At 37.0% G+C, this 23,822-nt stretch overlaps 1 protein-coding gene across 2 annotated transcripts in view; it reads left to right on the plus strand.

Annotated features, from left to right (window-relative positions):
* CLVS2 (clavesin 2) overlaps positions 1-17,628 on the plus strand; it is a 59,055-nt gene extending 41,427 nt beyond the window's left edge. For both annotated transcript variants that reach the window (XM_015557838.1, XM_006778436.2), the window contains exons 4-6: positions 3,158-3,268; positions 8,644-8,864; positions 15,508-17,628. In XM_015557838.1, coding sequence (XP_015413324.1) covers positions 3,158-3,268; positions 8,644-8,864; positions 15,508-15,595 — 420 coding nt within the window. In that variant the 3' untranslated portion in view covers positions 15,596-17,628. The remainder of the gene's footprint in view (positions 1-3,157; positions 3,269-8,643; positions 8,865-15,507) is intronic.
* The last annotated feature ends 6,194 nt before the right edge of the window (positions 17,629-23,822 follow it).

Consider the following 23,822-nt stretch of genomic DNA (forward strand, 5'->3'; position numbering starts at 1 on the left):
AGAGTCAAAGGAAACATTTTGAAATATGCTAGAGCACCCTGCTCTTAATGTTTGCCCTCAGGAGAAGCTGGTTAACAGAGCCCAACCTGCTGGGGTATTTGAGAGTTTACTGATCTGGGGGTAGGGAAATACTCACTCCAGGCTACCTGCTCCACCTAAGGGGAGAGAAAAATCTGAAACACTTGTGTGTTCAACGTCTAGAGGCACAGGTTCACTAACAGAGTAAGACCTATCTTAGACTATCAAATGCTTTCCCTTCTTCCCGCACCTTACCACCACCTTACTAAAGGCCTCTTTACAACAGTTCCTTTAGGCCGGGTACATCATGCCTAGGTAATGAGGAAAAAATTGTAAGGCATACTAAAAAACAGGCAAAATAACACAATTGGAAGAGATAGTGAAAATGTCAGAACCAGACATGGCAGGGCTGTTGGAACTCTCAGGCCAGGAATTCAAAACAACCTTGATGACTATGCCAGGGGCTCTGCTGGATAAAGAAGACAGCATGCAAGAACAGATGGAAAATGTAAGCAAAGATGAAAATCCTAAAAAGAAATGCCAGAGACCACAAACACTGTAACAGAAATGAGGGATGCCTTTGATGGCCTTATTAATCGACTAGACATGGCTGAGGAAAGACTCTCTAAGCTTGAGCGTATATCAATGGAACCTCCCCCCGCCCACTGAAAAGCAAAGATAATGAAAGCTGAAAAAGCAAAACAAACAAACAAAAAAACTCAGAAGAAAGTAGCCAAGGACTGTGGGACAACTATAAAAGGTATAATATAAGTATGTGGCAATACCACAGGAGAAGAGAGAGAAAGGAAATGAGAAGTATGACAGTGAGGGGAAGGAAATAAGGATTATGGCCTTGTTTTGGCCTCTGATGCCTGAGAGGTGGCATTAAGTCAGAATTTTAACCAGGATGTAGTTGTTTTCAAATCAGTGTCTTTCCTTCTCTTTCACCCTATCTCAACTATGACCTGATCATGTTGTTCTGTATCTAAAGATGTAGTCAGGAGACCCCATGACATCTTATGTGAGTTATGTGTATACGTGCGCATATTCATCTTTTCAGGATAGAAGAAAAATGACCTGGACATGATTCTCAAAGTTTAAAAGCCACTGAGCTAAGACTTTTGGCTTAGTAACTTGAGAGCTGGTGTTCATTCAGTTCTGCTCTGAGAGATCAGACGCCCGTTCAGGAGTATGTGTTAGAAGCATACTGCTTTAGGGATCGCAGTGGGGTGGACAGTCTGAAGGGAATCTGCAGGGCAGCATTTCTGGTAATGGCAGACATTTGGAAAAGAATTTTCTTTTCATGGAGAGAAGAAAAATAAGTAAACTGTTTTGTATCATATAATGGTATGCTATACAACAGTGACAATGAACTCTAGCTATGCACAACATGTATAAACATCAATACAATGAACCTCAAAAACAATGTGATATGACAACTGAAGAATACACCCACTATGATGATGATTTTATGAAGTCTAAGTACTTAGTACGTTTTAGGAGTATATATATATATATATATATGTATATATATATATATATGAAAATATTAAAATACATGAAATATAGAATAAATATAATATTTATGTTTTTATAATATTTATAAAATGTAAGCCAGGGAAATTCTTATATTTGAAATATAATGTGAAATTTAAAAATGTGGGGGAGGGTGAAAGACTATGAACACAGTGAACTTCAAGGTTACCAATGATTTGCTGAGCGGAGGGCACATGGGTGTTTATCTTGGCATTCTTTTTATTTTACATACATTAGTTATCTTCTTTTCATATATAAAAATGTCATAAGTTTGAAACATACTTGTCTGCATTTCTTCCTGATTCATTTATTTCCATTATAATAATGTTTTGATGAATGAAACTACATATTTATGAAAGAAGTAATGACATTGACATAAAAGGAATCACATTTTACCTTTAGCTATTCTAATTTATTTATTGTTTGAAGTAATGTGGGTTTTTTACAGTGTGTTATTCTCAGAGACAGAGATTAGTTTGCAAAAATGCTCATGGGCTCTGAAAAATCAGTATGCAAAACACTAATTAATTACTAATGCTTATAAGTGTCCCCTCAAACAACATATATTAATGGGGTTATATTATGCATGTTTTTAATCTTTTGAATCTTGTTCAGGGAGCATTTAATTTTACAAAATACATGTACAATTGTTTCAGTTTCTTTACTTTTGTTTCTGTTAATGCTATAAGGAGAATCCAGAAGAATGCCAATTATGATGATGTCACTTGAGAGACATTTGTAGTGGTATAGTCTTTTTAAAATAGACATCAATAGTCAATTCAGTGTGGCGTTCTGAACTAGTAGCAAGAATCAGGTCTGTTTATGTGGAATCCATACCACTGTCAAATATCGCAGTTAATTCACTTATCCCTTCCTGTTGTGGAATGGCTTTGGGACTTCAGGTGCAAACCTTACACGGGTGAGTTCTTGCCAAAGCAGAGGCTGGCCTTATAAGAGCCCCATTTCCATCTGTGAGGCGAGCTCAGAGGGTTTTGACTTTTATTTACTCTGGCAGAATCCATCTCCAAATTCCTTACACTACAATTCTAGGTGTTTATTTTGCTTAAGTGCATTTCCTTTTGTTAACGTTTGAAATAAGGAAAGGAGAATGTGCATTATAAAGTTGATAAGAGAAAGAGAATAAAATGAGTTTTGATATCTGACAGTGTTCACATTATAGATGACTGCAGTGAAATTTAATAAGCCATTTTAATTTAAATACACTTTAATATAAATATAATAATTTAATTGAAACACTTATCTATCATAGGTTCACTATTTGACAAATTTCTAATGTCTTTTATTTATGTTTCTTGACCTATAATGGCTGTTGGTAGTTTGCAGGCTTAATATATGACATTCTTAAACATGCTGAAGTTCTTATCAATAATCTATTCTTGCAAAGAATTTGCTTTATTACAAATTGTTTCTGTTTTTGTATGAAAGTTAGTGTTTAATGCGACAAATATCTTCCCTTCTTCTCCTAACTACAGATAATCTCATTTAAGTGTGTGGAATAAAAAATTTGTCTGTCATATGACCTTCCCAAAACTTCGCCAGATATTAAAGCACGTTGGATTTTCTTTCCCTCATGTTCCTCTAGGACAGTTTCCCAGCCCGATTCGGAGGAATTCATTTTGTCAACCAGCCGTGGTATATCCATGCCCTGTATACGGTAATCCGGCCTTTCCTAAAGGAGAAGACGCGGAAAAGGGTATTGTTTCTGTCTTTATATCATTTCACCTGCTCCATTCAATGAGTTATGTTGCACACGGTGTACATAATAGTATTGTAAATGTGCTTGTATATTGCCTATAACTTCAATATATAAGACATTTTATAATTCTCAAAGTCATGTGATTAATTCTGAACAGTTATCTGTGAGAGAAATATTTCAAACCAGCTCTCCTATTTTTCCACAAATTTGGAGAGCATTTAGCACATTCATTATATATTAATGCCTCAGTTTAAAAGTAAAGAAAAAAAAGCCGTGTTACTATATAGTTATTGGTATAGTTAATATCAAGTAGGCCTAGACAAAAGCTATAATTTTAAAAATTGATAAGTGGAGTTAGTTATTTCACAATATATATATTGCATTGCATGTAGTGAATTTTGTGGTAGTTAATATGATTTTGCGGGAACTGTCATGATCAATCACATACTTCAGAAAGACTATTTCTACAAATTTCTAATTTGTAGAGCTATTAATATCCCTTTAAATTACAAGCTGAGTTCTTAGATTTGGTTTCATCTAATAATGAGGATATTGAAAGTACATACAACAAAATTATTTTTCATAGAATGAGATAATTTATAGAAAGCATTTAGCACAGTGCATGGCACATGGTAAATGCTGAACACATTTTATTATCCTATATAATAAAAGGCTAATATGCAAATTGTCCCCTAAACCAGGAGTTTGACCAGGGGACGGGGCTGGCCAACTGCCCGCGGCCCCTCCCCGAGCCGGCCCTGCACCCAATCCCCCCGGGCATGAATTCATGCACTGGGCCTCTAGTCTTCTATACATATAAAAGCCCAGTGACCCAAAAGTGGAATGACCAGAACGACCAGTCGACCAGTCGCTATGATGCACTCTGACCACCAGTGGGCAGGCGCTCAATGCAGGAGCTGCCCCCCGGTGGTCAGTGCACTCTTACAGTGGGGGCGCCACTTGGCTGACCAGGATGAGTGGCACTCCCACAGAGGGCTGATACCCACAGGCCACGCCCCCCACCAGTGCACAAATTCATGTACTGGGCCTCTAATTAATTAATAATATTGATTTTAAAAATGCATTTTAATGGACATTATTTTATTTTATCCTCCAAACATCTCTGAAAGTAAGCTTAGTAAGCATTATGTCCTATTTCAGAGCAGAGGAAAGATGGATAAGTAACTAGCTTAGTCATTTATACAGCTGTGAAGTGGTACAGCAATATTTGAATCAAAATAGCTCCATAGTTGGAGCTATTTTTACCATTGTGCTGTGACCAACTTTCAGATGATTAGTTCCATAATAAAATATAGCTCTAAATCCACAGGGAAGATAATTTTCCATGTTCCTCAGTGAACGAAAAGGCACTTCAGTGACTTCAGTGTCAGAGGAGTGGGAATGAGAAAAAATTGTTAAACATATGTTTGGATCAAACATCAGTGATAGAGTATTTTCTGTTTATGAATTTGCTGAAAATATCTCAGTAGTTTAGGAGGAGGAATTCAGTAAACAATTATAATGGATATTGGGAATTGTTTCTACCACTGAGTCTCAGATTAATTTACAGTTTAGAATTTAGAAAAATGGAGTGATGGGTCTCACAAATAACACTTGCAAATGTTATGAAAGGATAATCAGGTGATCCCAAACACCTGCTGGGGCTTTCAGTGCAAATGATACTAGTGAAGGCTTTTGTGGCAGTCACTCTGCCACAGGTTGCTCTAACTTCCTTACATAAGTTAACTCATTTAATTCTCAAAGCAAGGCTTATTGTTTTCTCTTTTTATAGAGAAAAAAACTAGGCTAGATGGGTAAGCAAGTTGCTCTAAATCACTGCTAGGATGTAGTAGAGTTGAGTATGTGGGTTTGCCCAGAATGCTGTTCCAGGTAGAGGGAATAGCGAATACAAAGGTCCTTAGGCAGAGATACTCCTGGTGAATGTAACAGACAGTGAGGAGACCAGGAGGGCTGGAGCATGATGAGCTATTTTGGGAGGAAAGGGAAGCGGAGGACTGGGTAGGAGGGATGATGGTGTGCTGGGTCATATCGGGCCTTGGACACTGCTACAAGGATCCAGACTTTCAGTCAGCGTGAAATGAGAAGGATTTGGAAGACTTTGAGTATAGGGGTGGTTGTTCTGATATGATCTTAACATGACTCTGTTCTGTTGAAAAGGACTGAAGAGGATCATGTCTAGAAAACCAAAAAAGCTTCAGGTTTTGAGGTTATTAGATTGAATCTGACAATTCCAACAATGCCTGTACAGATGCATTTCTAGCATTATTCCACATGGAAGTGAAATTTCTGAACTTCAGCATTTTAATGAAAACTGTCCATGACTTAGAATTTTTCATATGAGAAAATGATTATAGGTTAAAGCACCTTTGATTTTTATTTGTGTCATCAATGTACAAATGCAAAATGATTATAATTCCTTGCTAGTGCTCCAACTAATGCAATATCACAATATTACTGAAACACCTTATACTTCAGATGCCCCCCCACCAGTGCACAAATGCCTGGTTCTTCATTTTCTTAAATTAAATTAAGTGACTTTGAGTCTCCAACATACTCTATTGATGATGGGAAGGAATAACCACCCACCTGAGGTGTTATACGGGGTTCCTTTTCAAACTCTCAGCAATACCAGGAATGTTTCATGCAGAACCAAACTTCTTAGCTGTCATGAGAACTTCGGACATGTTCATTGTCTGAGCCAGTATTAGTTTCTTGAATGAAGGCCTCCTTCTGCTTTCAAGATGCTCCCGGAAAAAAGAGCATCTTTGCTGGAGCTGGCAGCCAATGGCTAGGCTTCAACCCACTACCTGAGTGCACTCTTCAGCTAGTCCATGGCTGTGGTCTTGCCCCTTCCCAAGAGCTGACAGCAGACAGGTTTTACTTCTAGTTCTGACAAGTATATGGTGGACTCACTCTTCTCTTCCTTGTTAAATTTCAAAAGTATTCTATGCTCCTTTCGGCTTCAGTCACCTAGCACATTTTCTTTAATGCCACAGGTTAAGAAAATAAAATAAAAGTTGGATTTAACATATGGACTTTCCGTGTGTGGACAATATTTAAAGCCATTAGAGTGAATAAAATCACCAAGGAGTGAGTCTAGTTAGAGAAGAGAATAAATTCAAGAATGGAACCGTGGGGCTCTCTGGCATTAAGATGTTGGGGTAATTGAGGAAGAATCAGCAGAAGAGACTGAAAAGAACATCGATCGATGTAGGAGAAAATCAAAAGATCCTGAGTACAAATGTGTTCATGAGGATCGTCATCTACTATACCCAGTGCTGAGAGTTCAAGGAAAATAAGGCCTGAGAATTAGACAATGAATTTCGCAGTGAAAAGAATCTTGACAAGAGCAATTGACTGTGTTGGAAGGCAAAAATCTATTTTCATTGGATTCAGGGAAAATGAGAGAATATTTGAACAATAAATATAGACAATTTTTTTTTATGTTTTGCAATAAACGAAGGAGAGAAATAGGATAATAACTGGAGGCTGAAGTCGGTCCAAGAGAGGTTTTATGTATCTGTATAGATAGGGGAATAGAAGAGTTGGCATGCTTGTTCTCTGATGGGAAAGAGCCAGTAGAATGAGGAAATTTGATGATGCGAGAGAGACAGAATTGCTTAGGAAGTAAAATTGAGTAGAAGAGAAAGGATGAATTCTAGTACACAGGTGGAGAGGTTGGCCTTTGTAGTTTATCCTTCATTGTACTAGGAACAACGGCAAAGCATATGGGCACAGATGCTGGTGGGTGGGTATCATCTGGTTGCCCTATTTTTTTTCAGTGAAAGAGGAAACAAGGCCAAAGCCGAAAGTGGTGTTGAGAGAGGAGGTAACAGAGTGTTAGTGAAAAGGGAGGAGTAGTGTGCTGGATTACGTTGATTTCCCCAAGGACTTCTTACCATACGTCTTGCATGACTTGAAAGAGAAGGTTTCTTACATGAAGTAATGCATCTGATAAACTAAAGGTTATATACCTAATAAAATAAGGGTTTCAGATGCTGGAGCTTAACTTTCCAAGGAAAAATTCCTTCAATTTCCTATGAGAAGAACCTAGCAGTGTGTGTGTGTGTGTGTGTGTGTGTGTGTGTGTGTGTTTCCTGGGCTGTTGTGCTCTGCAAATAGGAGTGGGAAAGTATAAAGTTTGCAATTACTTTGATGCACTTTGGGACAGATGACATCTTCCACCTCTGTAGGTCCCGCCTCACATATTCCAGGCAGCTGTTTTTTCTGCCTATTTTGGCCAGTGACTTGCACTCATCTGCTTTCACTATTGAAATCACTTGTTGATTGGTGACACCCATCCTTTTATTTTAGTTGATATTATAGACTAGTCTTTCTTTGTTTTCCTACACATTAGCTTCAATAGATTCTAAAAGTATGAAAAACAAAGACAAATGTGTTAGCCTATTCATTTTGAACCTGAAGTATGAAATCATTTCTGTCATTTATAAATTAGACTTCTTAAATAAATATTATATAACTTTATACGAGATGACAATGCTTTATCTGAGAAGACTGATTTGCAGTTTTGAGATTGGAATGAAAGAAAAGAGGTAGCAATTTATGGGGAAACAGATCTTGAGTCTGTAGCTTGAATAATTTTTTAGTTTAACAAAAAAAGCTCTATGTAGACAGTATTATCCATAATTAATATATGCATACAGCTTTACATTTTGAATCCATTACTTCATTTTCTATTTGAACAGTAAACATGGAAATCTTGAGTAGAGAAGATGGTGAAAACGCTATAGAACATAAGTCCTGTGGGACATGAACCTTCGCTTAACCTTTCATTATGATGGTGCTAATCTACTTTTATTTACATCACACACTTTGCATTACAAAGTGGTAATTTAGTGGTTACAGTGTTCTCATTTTACGGATGATAAAGAGAAGGCCATACCAGTGATAGCTTTGGGGCTCAGTAACTTGGATGGGCTTTGCAGTAGATGAGTCCCTTCTGAGAAGAATCTGTTTTAATAGCATTCATTATGCACATCATCAGCTTTGCACAACTAACATCAGAATGATGTACAGATCAACATGCACATTAGATTCTTCTGATGAACCTGGCTATGAAGCAGAAAACCAAATTCTGGTTCCAGCTCCCAATAACTAGCAGACCTTCTAGAAGCTACTTAAAGTTCCCTAACCTCAGAATTTTTATATGAAATACGAGGATGACAGAATCAGCCTGCCTGTTTCACAGAGTGGGTAAGGGGCTTAAATATTTTAATGGGCATAGAAAACTCTTGCTTCTGCTCTTGCTATTGGTACTCCCTCCCCACAGCAAGTGGGTAATACTGATTCTCCTCTGTGTGTTTTCCCCACCTCTCTTCTTGTATTTGTAGATATTTTTGCATGGTAACAACCTAAATAGTCTACACCAACTAATTCATCCTGAGATCCTGCCCTCTGAGTTTGGAGGAATGCTGCCCCCTTATGACATGGGAACCTGGGCAAGAACACTGCTCGACCACGAGTATGACGATGACAGTGAATATAACGTGGATTCCTACAGCATGCCTGTGAAAGAAGTAGAAAAGGAGCTCTCCCCCAAGTCCATGAAGAGGTATGCGGGAGGTACCTGGGAAGTTGGCTAGGGTCAGGGCAGAGGCAGCCCAGGTCTAACTCCAGGTTGTATATTTTTGAAGGCAATATTCGGTGAGATTTTAAAGCATTTTATGTCCCCATGATTGGATGTCTAGGAATTTTGAGTCAAAGATAGTCGTTTGAGCTAACCTGAACCCAGTGTTGCTGAAGATTCACAGATAGTCTAGCAGGGCCCTAAGAAGTCACCAAATCCAGTGATTTTTCAAATTACACTTCAGGGTTCTGGTTGGGTTTCTCAGGCCAGGCAGGTGGGGCGGGGATGGTGCCCATCTCCACTGCAATGAAAATGACTCCTTCTTTCTAAGCAGTTTATTAGACTTCTGTGTAAGATTTCATTTGAAGAAAGGGATCCATAGCAAACACTCACACATGCACCCCCTTCAAACACTAATATTCAAAGCTATGTTCTCTTTACAATATTTTTGTCAGGTTTCTGTTCAAAGGTCTAGCCATTCCTGGGGCAAAACATTCTACTTCCTTACAGCTTTAATCTTTATAAAATTCACTGTTGAGTCAGACTCCCTGCTTTGACTCTCACAGTATTCCCATGACTATTTTCTTTCAATCAATACATATTTATTGAACACATGATCTGTAATAGGCATGTTCCTAGGTGTTTTGGATCCAATGTGGATAAAATGTACATCCAGCAATGGAGGGAGGAGGAGTTGCCAGACATGCGCAGATGTATAACTGAGTTTGCATTCTGTAGCACATAGAAGGTATCTAATTCCCACACCAGCCCAGGGTTCATGTGAAAAATGTAACAAGTATTATTGATTATTGGTTCATTTCCCATCATAGAAAAAAAGGAACCACAGCTCTTGCAAGTCTCTCCTCACCTAACTCAGGCAGGACCCAAGAGCATCTTCCATGTCATCCCAAACACTGTCTTGCATCCTTCCCTGATGAAAGCCTTATGGTCCTTCTGTCATTGCTCTGACTCATGCAGTGACATTTCTGTTCTCTGAGCTGGTCTCTTTTTTTGCTGTTACTACTGTAGGTGTGTGTGTGTGTGTGTGTGCGTGCGTGCGTGCGTGCGTGCGTGTGTGTGTGTGTGTGTGTGTGTGATGTCTTCCTCTCCCTAGGCTGCTCTACCTCTGCTTGGAGAGAATGAAAAGGCCAATGACACCTCCTGCTTTAATTTCTCCACTAAGCATAAAGCTTATGTTTAAACCAAGTGTAGGCTTCTCAACTCCCTTTTCTCAAAACAGGACTTCTTAATTTGAGTTCTATGTGCTCCTAACCAATGGCGTTCACAGATGGGCTCTTGAAGGGGTTTATTAAGTACTAAAAGTTGTCTTCAAAGCTGTGTATGAAAAGGTTTGAATATATATATAGTACATTTTAAGGTATATATTTCATCAAATTCTCCAAAAAGCTTTCTAAAATAAAAATATTTAAAAGCCATTGCCTCAAAATGTCTGGTTTCTTCTTAAAAGATAATCTTTTTTCAATATACATTTTTATTAATTTCAGAGAGAAAGGGAGAGAGAGAAACATCAGTGACAAGGGAGAATCACTGATTGACTGCCTCCTACTCGCCCCCTACTGGGGATCGAGCCCACAACCTGGACATGTGCCCTGACCGGAAATCAAATAACGACCGCTTGGTTCATAGGTCGACACTCAACCACCGAGCCACGCTGGCCGGGCTAAAATAATAATCTTAATACTAGTTGTTGCAATCTACTGTTCACTATATACTTCTCATGAATTAGGCCCTTACTAGGTGCCTTTTTTTTTTTTGTAACATTCGTTTGATCCTCACTGCAACCCTGTCAAACACATATTGTAATTGTATCTCCAAAGTTACATAGTCTATATGCAGTGAAACAGGGTTTCCAATTCATGAGATGTAAAGTCTTCTATGTTGTTGACATGAACTTTGCCTTCCCTCCCATGACAGCATGACACAGAGAACCCTCACTGCAGAACTGAGCTATATAAAGATTCGAAGACAACTGACGTAGGTCATTTCTTTGGCCAACTAGCAATGCTCATTTCTTTAAGCTTTTCCTTCCATGACTTAAAGAAATATTAACTAAGGTAATCCTCTCCTCTGAGCACATTTCTCTCGATAACATCCAAGACCTTAGCTGTACTCTGCTCAAAATCAGAGCATTTCACTTCTCTGCTTTAACTCTTTAATGTCCGCTGATTATACAGTGTAAAATCAACTCCATATTGGGGCTGACATGGTGCTACATGATCTGATCCTGCCTACCTCTCTTTTCTGTTTGTTTACCTTTTCTTTCCTCTCCTACCTTTCAGACACAACGTCCTTTTTATCCTCCTTCAGCCTCTGCCTCTTGTTCCTGTCGAAGGGTCTTTATACTTGTCACCTCTGGTTGGAATGCTCTTTTCCTACATTGTCCAATGGCTGGCCCACAAAGGTCGTTTGCTGAAGAGGTCTTTTGATCTTCCTCAATCACCAGGTCCTAATCAGTTCTTCTTCCTCATTCTAGTCACCTTCTTTATTATTTTTTTCCATAGCATTTACCAGTCCGTGAAGTGCCTTATTTTATTTAATTTTATACCCAACCCCCCAGTGTAAGCTTCATGGAGACTTCAGTGTTTTTGTCTACCCTGTTCTCTTCTGCATCCCCAGTACCTGGAGTAGGGCCTGGCACACAGGGTGCTCACTAGGTACAGGCTGATAAATGAAGGATTCCTCTACTGTCTGTCAGTGGCCCCTTTTTAAGTGCCATGTTGAGAACTGAACAGGTAGCATCTGACACTGTTACTACTTGCACTGAGGTTTCAGAATTCTGGCTTTACAGTGTGGACTTCGTTGGCCTTTGTTTCTGTTGTTGTTTTGTTCAGGAAGCCAGAGCACATTGCTGACTCGTATTGTACTGCCTAAAACTAGTAAGTCTCTTTCCAAATTCTCATAATTCTCTATTTCTAAGTATAGCTTTTTCCTCCAAGCACATTACTTTAATCGATTATACCATCTTGTTAGATTTGGCCCAGTCTATCCAACCTTTTGAAGTCTTTATGGATCCTGATTTTTTTTCTCCAATTAATTAGGCTATTTTGTTCCCTGCACACTTGGCTCATAGCACATCGACCTCCCAGCCCTGGAGTTTCTTGCTTCTGATGTGGGCTGCTTATGTTTTTTAGACATTCTTTGTTTGGTATAGGCTTTGTATCATAGGAAGCTCTTATTGTTCTGTTGGAAAACTTCTGAAAGAATGAGATTAAGAAAGTTATTTTACTTGACTCTCATCTTCTCCATCTCAAGAAATGGCAGTTCCCCACTTCTCTATTTTCTTTTTCAGATTTATGTCATACTCAAAGAGTTGTAGATAATTCTTCCGTGGGGTGAATTTAGCTAGGTGTGTAGGAAGAAGACTTGTCCCCCTGTGTAAAATTGTGGAGGAATAGTATAGTCACGTGAAAAGACACAAAGTTCAGTAGATTGTGGGTGCCTTAAACTGGGCAAGTGTATTTGACCTCATATCTCTAATACCTAGGACAGTGCCTGGCACATAACAATTTCAGTGAGCAACAATACTGTTATGCAAATATGACTTTCAGTTTTATTGAATATTTAATATCTATTGCTATTACATGCCAAAACCTAACTAATGCTTTTTAAAATATATATTGACTCCTTTGCTTCTCTAAACAACTAGGTAGTAGTAGTCCAAACTTATTAATGAGGAGACCCAATACAGAGAAGGTAAGTAACTTCCCCATGTCACACAGCTACAAAGTAGTGATGCTAATATGGGAACACAGGCAATAGTATTCCACATGTCATTTCCTTGACTGCTACCATGTGCTGTCTGCCAGTATTTGTGCTGGGGTTTACGCATAAATTATTGCATCTGATCCTTAATATATCTGTATGATATAAGTGCTATGTCCCCTATTTTATAGATAAGAGAACAAACTTTTAGGAAGTTTAAGTAGCTTTCCACAGTCACAGAGACAGCAAATAGCAGAACTGGAATCCCTTCTGTTCAAAATCTAGCCTCTTAAACACTAAGGTATAGTATAATATTGCTATAGTAGATGCATAATAAATGAATGAGCGATACCTGGATAATTAAATTTAAATTATTTGTTTTAGTAAAAAATAAAAGTTATGGCAAAGACAGTAGAGGCTGTGTTGAGACTGTTGAGATGTCCTATGACTTCAGGATGGACAACACCCTCTATTGCAGCTGAGAAGCCAGGATTAATCCCAGATGGTATGGACCACTAAAATTTCAAATGTTATTAAAGTCATCATATCCTCTAATATTTTAAAAAAAATAGGCAAGGACCATAAAGATTTAAAAGATTGTGTGTGTGTGTGTGTGATGTGTGTTTTCACAAAACATTTTGGCAAATGCTTAAGTTGTGTCCTTTGCATTGTCTGAAGAGCTTTGGTGTGTACTCCTTAATGTTATTAGCTAGATCTCAACATTTAAACAATAGACTTCACTTTATGAGAATTTAAAAATACATTTTCTGTTAAGAATTTCTCCACAGGATAAATTGCTATTCATTTTGAATGCTTAATACTGAATTTTTTCAGTATGGAAACTATTTATTGAGTAGAAGTTAAAACCTTGAGATCCTACTGTGTAACAGCCTGTGGAACACATTGTGTTTGCATCAGGAGAGACACTGATAGGTCCCTGCTCATGGAATATATGGTGCAGTGGGTACCGGTATCAAGCTAATACTTTAGTGCAGTAATCTTGGGAAACCAATTTTTTAGTTGTCTAAGAAAAACAGTGTTAAAGGTCTGATTGCTAAATATTAAAATGTATTTCATTGTACTTTTTTCCAAGATAAATTATTATTGTTACCCTCCCTCCCTCTGGGCCCCCCTCTATCCTGCTCTCCCCATAGACACACATTCAACTTCGGCCAGTTTCCTTTCTGACCTAGGCATCTAATGCCTAGCGTTGAGGTAAAACGGTAATAATGAATTATGAACTAAAACCTCCCTGTGTTAGCATTCCCACCTTCCTTTCATTCTCTCTTTAGAAAGGAATTTAAGTTTATTTAAGTGAAGGACTGACTTTATCAGTTAATCCTGCAATTATTTTTGCTTTGATAATTAGTTCCATTGCTTTTCTTTTTCATTAGCATGTGCAGTTGTAGTTTAGCTTATAGTCATTCTGTTTGAAAGTTAATGAGGTCTGTTAAGAGGCATGGCGATAGCCAATTGGCTGGAATGCAGGCAGCAGCAGGGGGAAAATTCATTACCGCGGAGAATTGTAAAAGGGCAGCTGCTTCCTTAATGCTGGAGCTATTACGATGGCAGCTTCCTGCCCCAACAGTAGCATGTCTCATTAACTCTCCTCCTTGCCCGTTTTATGTTGTTTCCTAATATATAATTCCCACCTGCTATCAAAGGCCTGTGGAAGGGGTTTTCAAAGTATTTGCTTTGCTAGCCATAAAGAGCTGCTGCCGAGACAAGAGGGGTTTTAACTTAAGTTAAAAAAATTTTTTAAGTGCTTTATGTACTATATAAGCAAGTTAGACACTTGTATAACTTACCAAGCAATCCCCCGATAAGTGTTGCACCCACCTGACACCACATATATTGACTATATATTGACTTATTGACTATATATTGCCTATTGTTGACTATATATTGACTATTATTGACTATATATTGCCTATTGTTGACTATATATTGCCTATTGTTGACCATATTTTCAATGCTGTACTTTACATCCTGTGACCCTGTTCTAACTGCCAGTTTGTACTTCCTAATCCCTTTGTCATTTTCACCAAGCCTCTGGGGTTTTAACTTTTCAAAAGTCTTAAAACATTTCACAAAATTTCAAGAATAAGATTGATTTTATTCAAACAGTCCAGTGGGAAACGGAACAAAACTCACATTCAAATTTTGACTTTTTTTCCTAATGTGATCATGAAAAATAAAATGTGTTGGTTCAAACATGCACATTTAGGTTGAATGTGTTTCGAAGAACTCTTTAAGACAGGACTCAAGGCTCCTATCATTTTTAGTTTAGGTCCCATAACAATAATTTTACTGTAATAATTTCCCATTTGGAATACTAGTACATCTGTCTTACAGTAGAAAGTCCCAGTCTCAAAGAACTTAACCTTATTGCTCGGCCAGCCAGTGTGGCTCAGAGGTTGAGCATTGACCTATGAACCAGGAGGTCACAGTTTGATTCCTGGTCAGGGCACATGCCTGGGTTGCGGGCTCAATCCCTAGTGGGGAGAATACAGGAGGCAGCTGAATAATAATTCTGTTTTATCATTGATATTTCTCTCTCTCTCTCTCTCTCTCTCTCTCTCTCTGTCTCTCTCTCTTCCTCTCCCTTCCTCTCTGAAATCAATAAAAATATTTATGTTTTAAATGAACTTAAACCTATTATTGTGTATTTAGGATCTTTGCTGTTGAATATTCCATTTAGAGACCAGAGGGGATTGTTTCCTCGGAAGCAAAAACCCACAGAAACTGTCTCTCTCTCTGCATGTGCAGCATTCTCAGCTTATAAATCCCTTGATGAAAAGGGAGATAGTCCTATTCAGTGAGAGCAGCAATCATGGAGAAAGGACAGACAAGAGAATGTGATTATTTGGTGATAGCTCACTAACATTGGCTTTATCATTTCCAGATCCCAATCAGTAGTGGATCCTACAGTCCTAAAACGCATGGATAAAAATGAGGAAGAAAACATGCAACCTTTGCTCTCTCTGGACTGATACCTGCTCTACACTCTCCATGGATTAGAAATGAAAGGTACTTGTTTTCAGCAACAGGGACAGCACTGTGGAGGAATTACCAGCTGGAAACTTATTCTTGTCTATGTAGCATAGTATATAATAAGACATCAGGCTTTCCCCTTTGCCTGAACCATGGGGGCCCTAGTCTGGATTAAAAAGTGAATAATTTATTCTGTAAGTGCCAAGTTCTTTGTAAATACAATGTAATCTTTATGTCAAGTTTGTAAATTTTGGTAATAACTAAAATTGGAAAAGTTTGGCGTATGAGTTCATGCCAGTGATGTGAACTATTACGAAAATAAAAGACAAATACATAATCAAAGCTAATTAAATGAAGCCCTGATTCCTATGAAGCCATATTTCAGCTCTCATCGTGATGCTTCATTGTTTTTATCTGAAACTCTGTCATATTCAAATGTACTTTTAATGGGCACAAGGAACTAGATGACTATAGGAAATTATTATGATAAATGTATTTCCTGTCTAGTGATTTTCAGTTTACAGAAAATGTGTTCTAGTGACTATCACTGGCCTTGCATTTTGGAGACAAGGAATGGAGGATAATCTGGTAAATTGAACACTTAAACTCTTACATATTGTTTAATTCCTGGAGTCTTGTAAAATAATACGTTCCCCAAAGTAAGATGTGGAATTCTGAGAGTGGATCTTTTAAAAAAATGCTGTATTCACAATGTATCCTTTATTCAAGACACACCCCACCCCATTGAATCCCTGCCTGATTTATTTTAAGAACATTTTCCCCTCAAAATTCTTTGACAAAGAGAAAGAGAACTCATACATAGTGTTTTGACTGGTAATTTTGAACATAAAAGTTCCTACATACAGATAAGGGGCTAATTTTCAATTATTTTGCACTGGGTCAAAAATGTATATTCACAAACATATATATATATATATTTTACTGAGCTCTTAATAAATCCTTGATGTGAAAGGCTTATGAAATAAATCATCCATATTCAATGGTCTTAGAGATGGTATAGATATTACATGAGATGCTAACTCTGGAAAACTACTTCTTCTAAAGTTAATGAAAATGAGGTATAGTGAAACAGACTTTTAGTGAACCCATTTAAGGGAATTCTAACTTAATTTATAATGTACTCTTCAATCTGTGCCATTTTAGTGAAATGTATTTTTCAAAACAATAGGTCTCAACTTAGTGTAGGCAGTATCAAGTGATCAACAGTGCTACATACAGATTTTCTCAATTTCAAGTTAATTATCCTAATGATCCTATAAGTACACATTTTCTTTTCAGAAAAGATTGAAAGAACACATTGCATCCAGGAGACATAATGGAAGCATCTGAGGGCATCTGAGATAGCATATTATACTTTAAATATAGATTTGGAATCCTTATGCCACTGAACGTTTTTATTTCATAAAAATTCTGCAATTATAGCACATTTTAAAAATCTTACTTTAAATTTCAAATTCCAGTGTGAAAAAAGCAAAAATTTTACCACCTCTTCAGAGTGGTAATTTTTGAGATTGAGAACTCACCATTAAAATATCCTTTTGAAAGAAAAATATTTCAAGGAACTCTTGGAAACCAACAGAAATAAAGTCGTGTAGCAGCCTTTACATACTTTTTCACTAAAAACTTAAAATTTTTCAGTTATAACTCTACAGCCAATAATCTTAAAATCAAGATCAGTACATCAATCTGCAGTATCACCAGTGGACAGTCTAATATTTGTAAACATACATAAATATACATAAATGAAAGATCCCTTAAAAATGCTAACCTCCAGTCAGGTGTGGAAGGATAATGACTGGTAGGTACTCTGTTCCACCGATAAATAACATAGAGATGGGAATGAATTGGGGATAGAAAGCCGCAGCAACTCTTATCTTTATAAGAACCCTGACCTTGGTGTTCTTACCATTTTCTAATCTGACATACATTTTACAGCCTTGAACTTTATGTACTATACTAGAGGCCCGGTGCACGAAATTCGTACACTTGGGGGGGGGGCGGTTCCCTCAGCCCAGCCCTGACTGATGGCTTTAGCCCTGCGGGAGCAGGCCAAGTCAGTCAGTTGGACATCCTTAGCTGTGGAGGTGAGAGAGGCTCCTGCCACCACCGCTGCACTCGCCAGCCATGAGCCCGGCTTCTGGCTGAGCAGCACTCCCCTTGTGGGAGTGAGTGCACTGACTACCAGGGGCAGCTCCTGCATTGAGTGTCTGCCCCCTGCTAGTCAATTCACATCATAGTGACTAGTGGTTCTGCCATTTGGTTGATTTGCATATTTGCCTTTTATTATATAGGATAAGCAAGTGTTAGGCAACATGATGCATTGGAATAAAGTAGAAACTAAGTACAGAAGGCAGTGAACTTTTCATTCCCATTCATTTCTCTTTTCATTTATTGCCAATTTGCAGAATTCTACCAGCTTCGGGTGTCAATCGGCTTAGCCAGCTTCTTTCCCCATCATTGGACTGGTATCATACGAAAATAAGTCAGAAGGCATATGTTTTACGTATATACCTATCTAATTATAAGTATCATTCACACTGTCTCTCTGCCCTATGTTTGGAAATCTGCAGAGGCAGGGCTGCTCATCTGTTCTTCTTCTAATGAGCAATTGAGGATTCGCTGGATTGTATATTTTTAAATGAATGAACAAAATTACAACAATGATGCCTTTTGAACTAGCTAGATCTAGTTCAGTCTGTAACTCATTTTCCAGGAATGTGTTAGAAGCTGCATAGGTAAGGGATATTTGGCCAACTTTATAAAATTTTCCCTCAGTTTACTAGCATTGTTTAGGATTTTCCCTCTCCTGCCATGTGATTTTCTGTCTTGTAGTTGTGTCTGTTGTTACATAACTTAGCAAAGAAGCAACCCTATATTTCAATTTAATTGTGGTAGTACTATGCTCCCACTCACACACACGCACACACAAACACTAGACTATTTGCCCTAATGAATTTGTCTCTATTTTGAGAGCTATGCTTTTTTTTTCTTTTTTAAGTATCTTCTTCCTAAAAATATGTAGACATCAAAGAATTATCACATTTGATTTGGAATAGGCCAGTTGTTCATTTCTCCTACCCCACCTGCTCTATCTTGTATTCTTGTATATTCTCTCTTATTTTTTTCTCCTGATGTTTCAGGAGCACCTACTTTCAAAGCTCCTTTAAACCCCTTCCCCAACAATTTTTTTGTTAAAAACGTTTCTTTTTCAGACTAATTTTTTTATTTTGGTTCTATATAGTATTTTTGATGCTGGTTATGAAAACAGTTTGTAACTTGTCTTCCTATAAACCATATTTTTTTTACCATATTTTCTTAGTATACTCGTCGACGACTGAAAAAGAACATTTTGTGAAAACGAGTACCGTATTTGCCGGCGTATAAGACGATTTTTTGGCCCTGAAAAATATGCCTCCAAGTGACTATGCTAAAACAATATACAAGTATTAAATAGAGTTTGCAAGCAAGTTTTTGAAGTGGGCATGCACTAGTTCTTCTATTTCAGTCATAGTTTGCATAACTGTAGGCAAAGACATTCCTTAAGTCTTTTCATATAAAGTGCTTGTTTACTTTACAGTACTGAAAATTCATATATTCATAAGAAGGAAAACCAAACATCTAGGTTCTGAATGTTGTAAACTAGGTCACATTGTTAAATTAAACATTTGAAGTATCTGTAATATTCCTGAGGGAACAGAAATGTCTCTCATGCATCAAGAAAATGGAAAATTGTTTCAGACATCTGGGAACATATTTCTCTTCACAAAAAGAAACCCTTAGACTCATGGCAGTGTGACTTCAGGGACAGACTGCATTTTCTTCTAGAAACAACATAAAGGTTTATGGACAAGTCCATGGGCCTTTAGAAAAGTTATATCAGGAAAACCTGCTGAGAGACTACGCACTCTTGTGATGTTTTATCTAAATGTCTAATTGGTCTGGTTAATAATTTATCTCTTTGCTTCTTATTTTGTGTGTATTAATGTAATTACTTGAAAAATTGCCATCATACATGAGGTTACTTTGGAATGATTTTCAACACACAAAATGAGCAGAGCTATGGCATGGTATTTGTACTTTAGGATATGGTATTTATATTTGTTTACATCAATAAGGGAATAGGCATATATTCCATGTTGTATGTACTAAATAGAGATATAGCCTAAAAATGGTGGTGTATTTTAAATTTATGAGACCATTAGACCATGTAAGAATGGCAGGTAATATAAAATATATTGGAACAAAAGTAGACAGTTGAAAAATCTGCTTTCTAATCTGTTATTGAAATGATTCAGCACTACTTGCTTTTTGAAATCAGGCAAATCAGTAAAAATACAAAAGGACGTTTAGCCTTGAAACATTATTATATTATGATCTTAATGACGTAGAAAATATAATTTTCTTTCATGAAATCAAGTTATTTTGTAAACATCCATAGATTAATCCCACACGTGGAGATAATACTATGAAGTGTCTTCTGTGTTCAGTGTAGAAATTTATTCTCCTGGACTGTAGGAAATAATGCAAAATAGCAGTTGTGTGGATTTAAGCACCCAACTTGTGCTATTTTTCATAGAAGGAGGAATGCAAATGGTACTGTTGAAATATAAAAAAATATTTAGGAACCATATAAGTATAGGACTTAAAATGCACTTTCATAGTACATAAAGGACATTTAGAAGGTGTTTGGTCAGTATTTGACTTAGTTTCAATTCAAATATTTTTGTCCTTAATGATTTCAATTCATTTATTCTGTCAAAATTATTTCTTATGGTAAATGAGAGGGACATAGATGACTAGTAAAATAAATTTTAAAACTTTTTTTTTTAATATATATTTTATTGATTTTTTACAGAGAGGAAGGGAGAGAGATAGAGAGTTAGAAACATCGATGAGAGAGAAACATCGATCAGCTGCCTCCTGCACATCTCCCACTGGGGATGTGCCCGCAACCAAGATACATGCCCTTGACCGGAATCGAACCTGGGACCCCTCAGTCCGCAGGCCAACGCTCTATCCACTGAGCCAAACCGGTCTCGGCAATTTTAAAACTTTTAAGAGTGAGTTAATCCTCAACTATTTTGAAAAATTGCAATAAACTATATAAAATGGGTTTACAAATAAAAGAGATGCAAAGCATTTTGTTTCTAATCCAGTTTTTCAATTTTTATATTTGTTTAAAAGATAAGCAAAATTCCAAAGATCAAGTAGTTTTTGTTTTTAAAACTTTCAGAAAAAATAAGATTTCTAAGAAGTAATTATTCAAGTCTTAGATAAAAATACTGAGCACAGTACTATTTAGCTCAAATATGTTTGACTTTTGAGGAACATGTTTATTTCCACACATTGTCATAAGTAGTGTAATATAAGTTTTAAAGAAGTACACATCTGCTTTAAAAAAGCATTTATTTTGCATATGGTGAATGCTCAATTTGGTAGTACTAGATCTGCTGTATCTGTGAAATGGGTATTCCTAAAATGGACAACAATAACTTTGTTATGAGAGGAATTGTAGATAGCTTTTTAGGTGAGGATACACTACATTTTCCAATTTGAATGCGTGGTGCTTAAAGGGGAAAGCACAGTTCATTTTATCAAGATGATATTTTCAGTATTCTAGACAAGCTTTCAAAGCTCGTTTGACAAAGGAAGTAAATTAACTTTTAAGTTGCATATAGCAACGAGAATGATCAGTAAAAAAATATTATTTCCACACTTCACATAAAATTATTGGATTAGACAAGTGACTACATTCAGAAATTTGAATTACATGAAAGCATTGGTTTCAATAAATCTTATTTAAAATAATCCCAGTTCAAAATATTAAGTAAAATAAAAATATTCACCTGACTGGAAGAAAAAATGCTCACTCAATAAATATGTATTATATCTACTGTTTTTCTCATTTATCTTACCTATGGATGAAAAAATATAATCTAACGAGGGTAAAGAGTCACTTAACTAGAACCCTCTACAGTAGACTTTCTTTGGCTCAGACGCAGATGGTTTTCCCATACAAAGTTTTTGAAGTAAACAAGAATTGTTATTGCCACCTCTCCCTAAAGCCATGTCAGGAGGAGCCCACGTTTCTAGCAACGACTACATAAGCATCCTGAGGGGAAATAAACCCAGGACAACCAGAGCATGCATGAAGAGCCAGAGATATGGTCTTCACTTCTTGTCACTATAAAGGACATTAGAGTGTATTATATTTTTAATTTATTTTATTTATTACAAGTATTCCCCTTTTCCTCCATTGACCCCCTACACCCAGCTCCTGCCTCCTTCCCAGTACTTCACTGCACTATTGTCTGTGTCCATGGGTTATGCATATATGCCTGTACATTCTTTGGTTAATCTCTTTCCACCCTTCCCCTCTGAAATAGTATTATTAATTATAAATATAGAAAATTATTTTTAAAAACCATGGGTTTCTGTTATCAAGAGTTAAATACTTGGCCAATGAAAAGAGGCCATGAGGATGTGATGGTCTGTCTTCACACAGCAACATCATGAAAAATCCTGTCTCGGAGCATCGCCTCTCTAAAAGTAAAAATAAGCTTGTTCTCTTCTTCCCTTTTTTTTTCTAATTGGAATCATAAAGTTACCAGACAGAAACCATAAATACTTTGTTGCCTTTTAAGAAAAAAAATACTATCATATATGCATATAAACACAATTCACTCTGTTGAATAGTATTAAAATATTTGCATGCTGATTTATAAATTCTAACCTAAACATTAAAAAAATACATAATGACAGGGTTTGGTACCAGAAAGTTATTAAATGGTTTTTGCATATGGGATTCATAGAAAAGACTGGTAATACCTTTTTATTTGAATTCATATAGCTAAACATTTTTATTTTGATGTCTAATAGACATTTTACATTCAACATTTACAAAACCAAACTTTTCTTCCTTCACCCTCAACCTGCCTCCTCTTCAGCTTTCTCATCTCACTGTCAACTCTAACCTTCAAGTGTCTAGGCTGGGGTGGGCAACCTTTTTGTGAGTGCGTGCCAAAACCAGCAAAATCTCTGACTCAAAATTCTTCTGCATGCCAACCCTAATTTTTTGAGAACATGTTACGCCTACTTGATATCTCTTAAGATGTACGTATGTGAAGAACCTTGAAGAAATAATAAAATTCATTCGAGCGACAAAAGCACAGTAGATGATGACGAAAAATACATTTATTTATTTATTTATTCATTTATTTTTTAGTTAAATGATTCTTTTTTAAAAAATATATTTTATTGATTTTATACAGAGAGGAAGGGAGAGGGTCTATGGTCTTTAACATAACTTGTTATGTAAAATTATTTATTTATCTAAGATGCACCTAGACTGAATTTATCTGAAAAATAAAAAAGTTGATATTAAGAAAAAAATTGTAAATGGAAGATTATAAGAGAGGGTTTCGTGTGCCAGTAAAAGTTACTGGCGTGCCATGTTTGGCACGCGTGCCAGGGGTTGCCCACCCCTGGTCTGAGGCTTAAACCTTTGGAGTCATCTTTCTTTCTCTCTAATCTCAAAACCACATCCAATCAACTAGCTGATCCTGTTGGCTCTTCTTCAAAGTAAGTGTATTCATACTCTGACCACGTCTCTCACACTATCTTCTGGACCAACATTAACGTTCTCCATCTGGAATATTTTAATTTAAAAACTAGTCTCCACGCTTTGGCCCTTGGCCCCTAGAGTCAAGTTACAACATGTTAGCAAGAGTGAACTTAGATGATTTCACTCCTCAAAGCCTGCAGCCAAGTACCATCCAGAGCCCTTATAATGGAGTACAAGGAGGGCTGATAGGAAGTTTGTAAGCACCAGGATAGCAGAATAGCACATTTTTTTTTTTTTATCGAGTTGGCCCTTTTGCCTATACAATGCAAATGTAATTATTAAATACTTTAATTTCTTGCTTCTAAAGCCCTAAGTAATACACCTTCTCACCCCTGACTCTACTTAAATCATCTCACTTTTTAAAAATCTTTATTGTTGGAAGTATTACATATGTCCCCTTTCCCCCTCATTGACCCCTTCTAGGCCACCTCTGCCCCAGGCCTTCACCACCCTATTTAGATAACCTCTTAAAAAATGTTTTCCCTTAATTTTCTTGCCAAACTGTCATCCTTGCTATTCCCAGAACTCACCAAGCATCCCTCCACATCAGAACTTGAACTTTTGCTCCTTCTGTCTCTTTC

The sequence above is a fragment of the Myotis davidii genome, unplaced genomic scaffold, assembly GCF_000327345.1.
Source record: "Myotis davidii unplaced genomic scaffold, ASM32734v1 scaffold147, whole genome shotgun sequence".
In the NCBI taxonomy this organism is placed as follows: Eukaryota; Metazoa; Chordata; class Mammalia; order Chiroptera; family Vespertilionidae; genus Myotis; species Myotis davidii.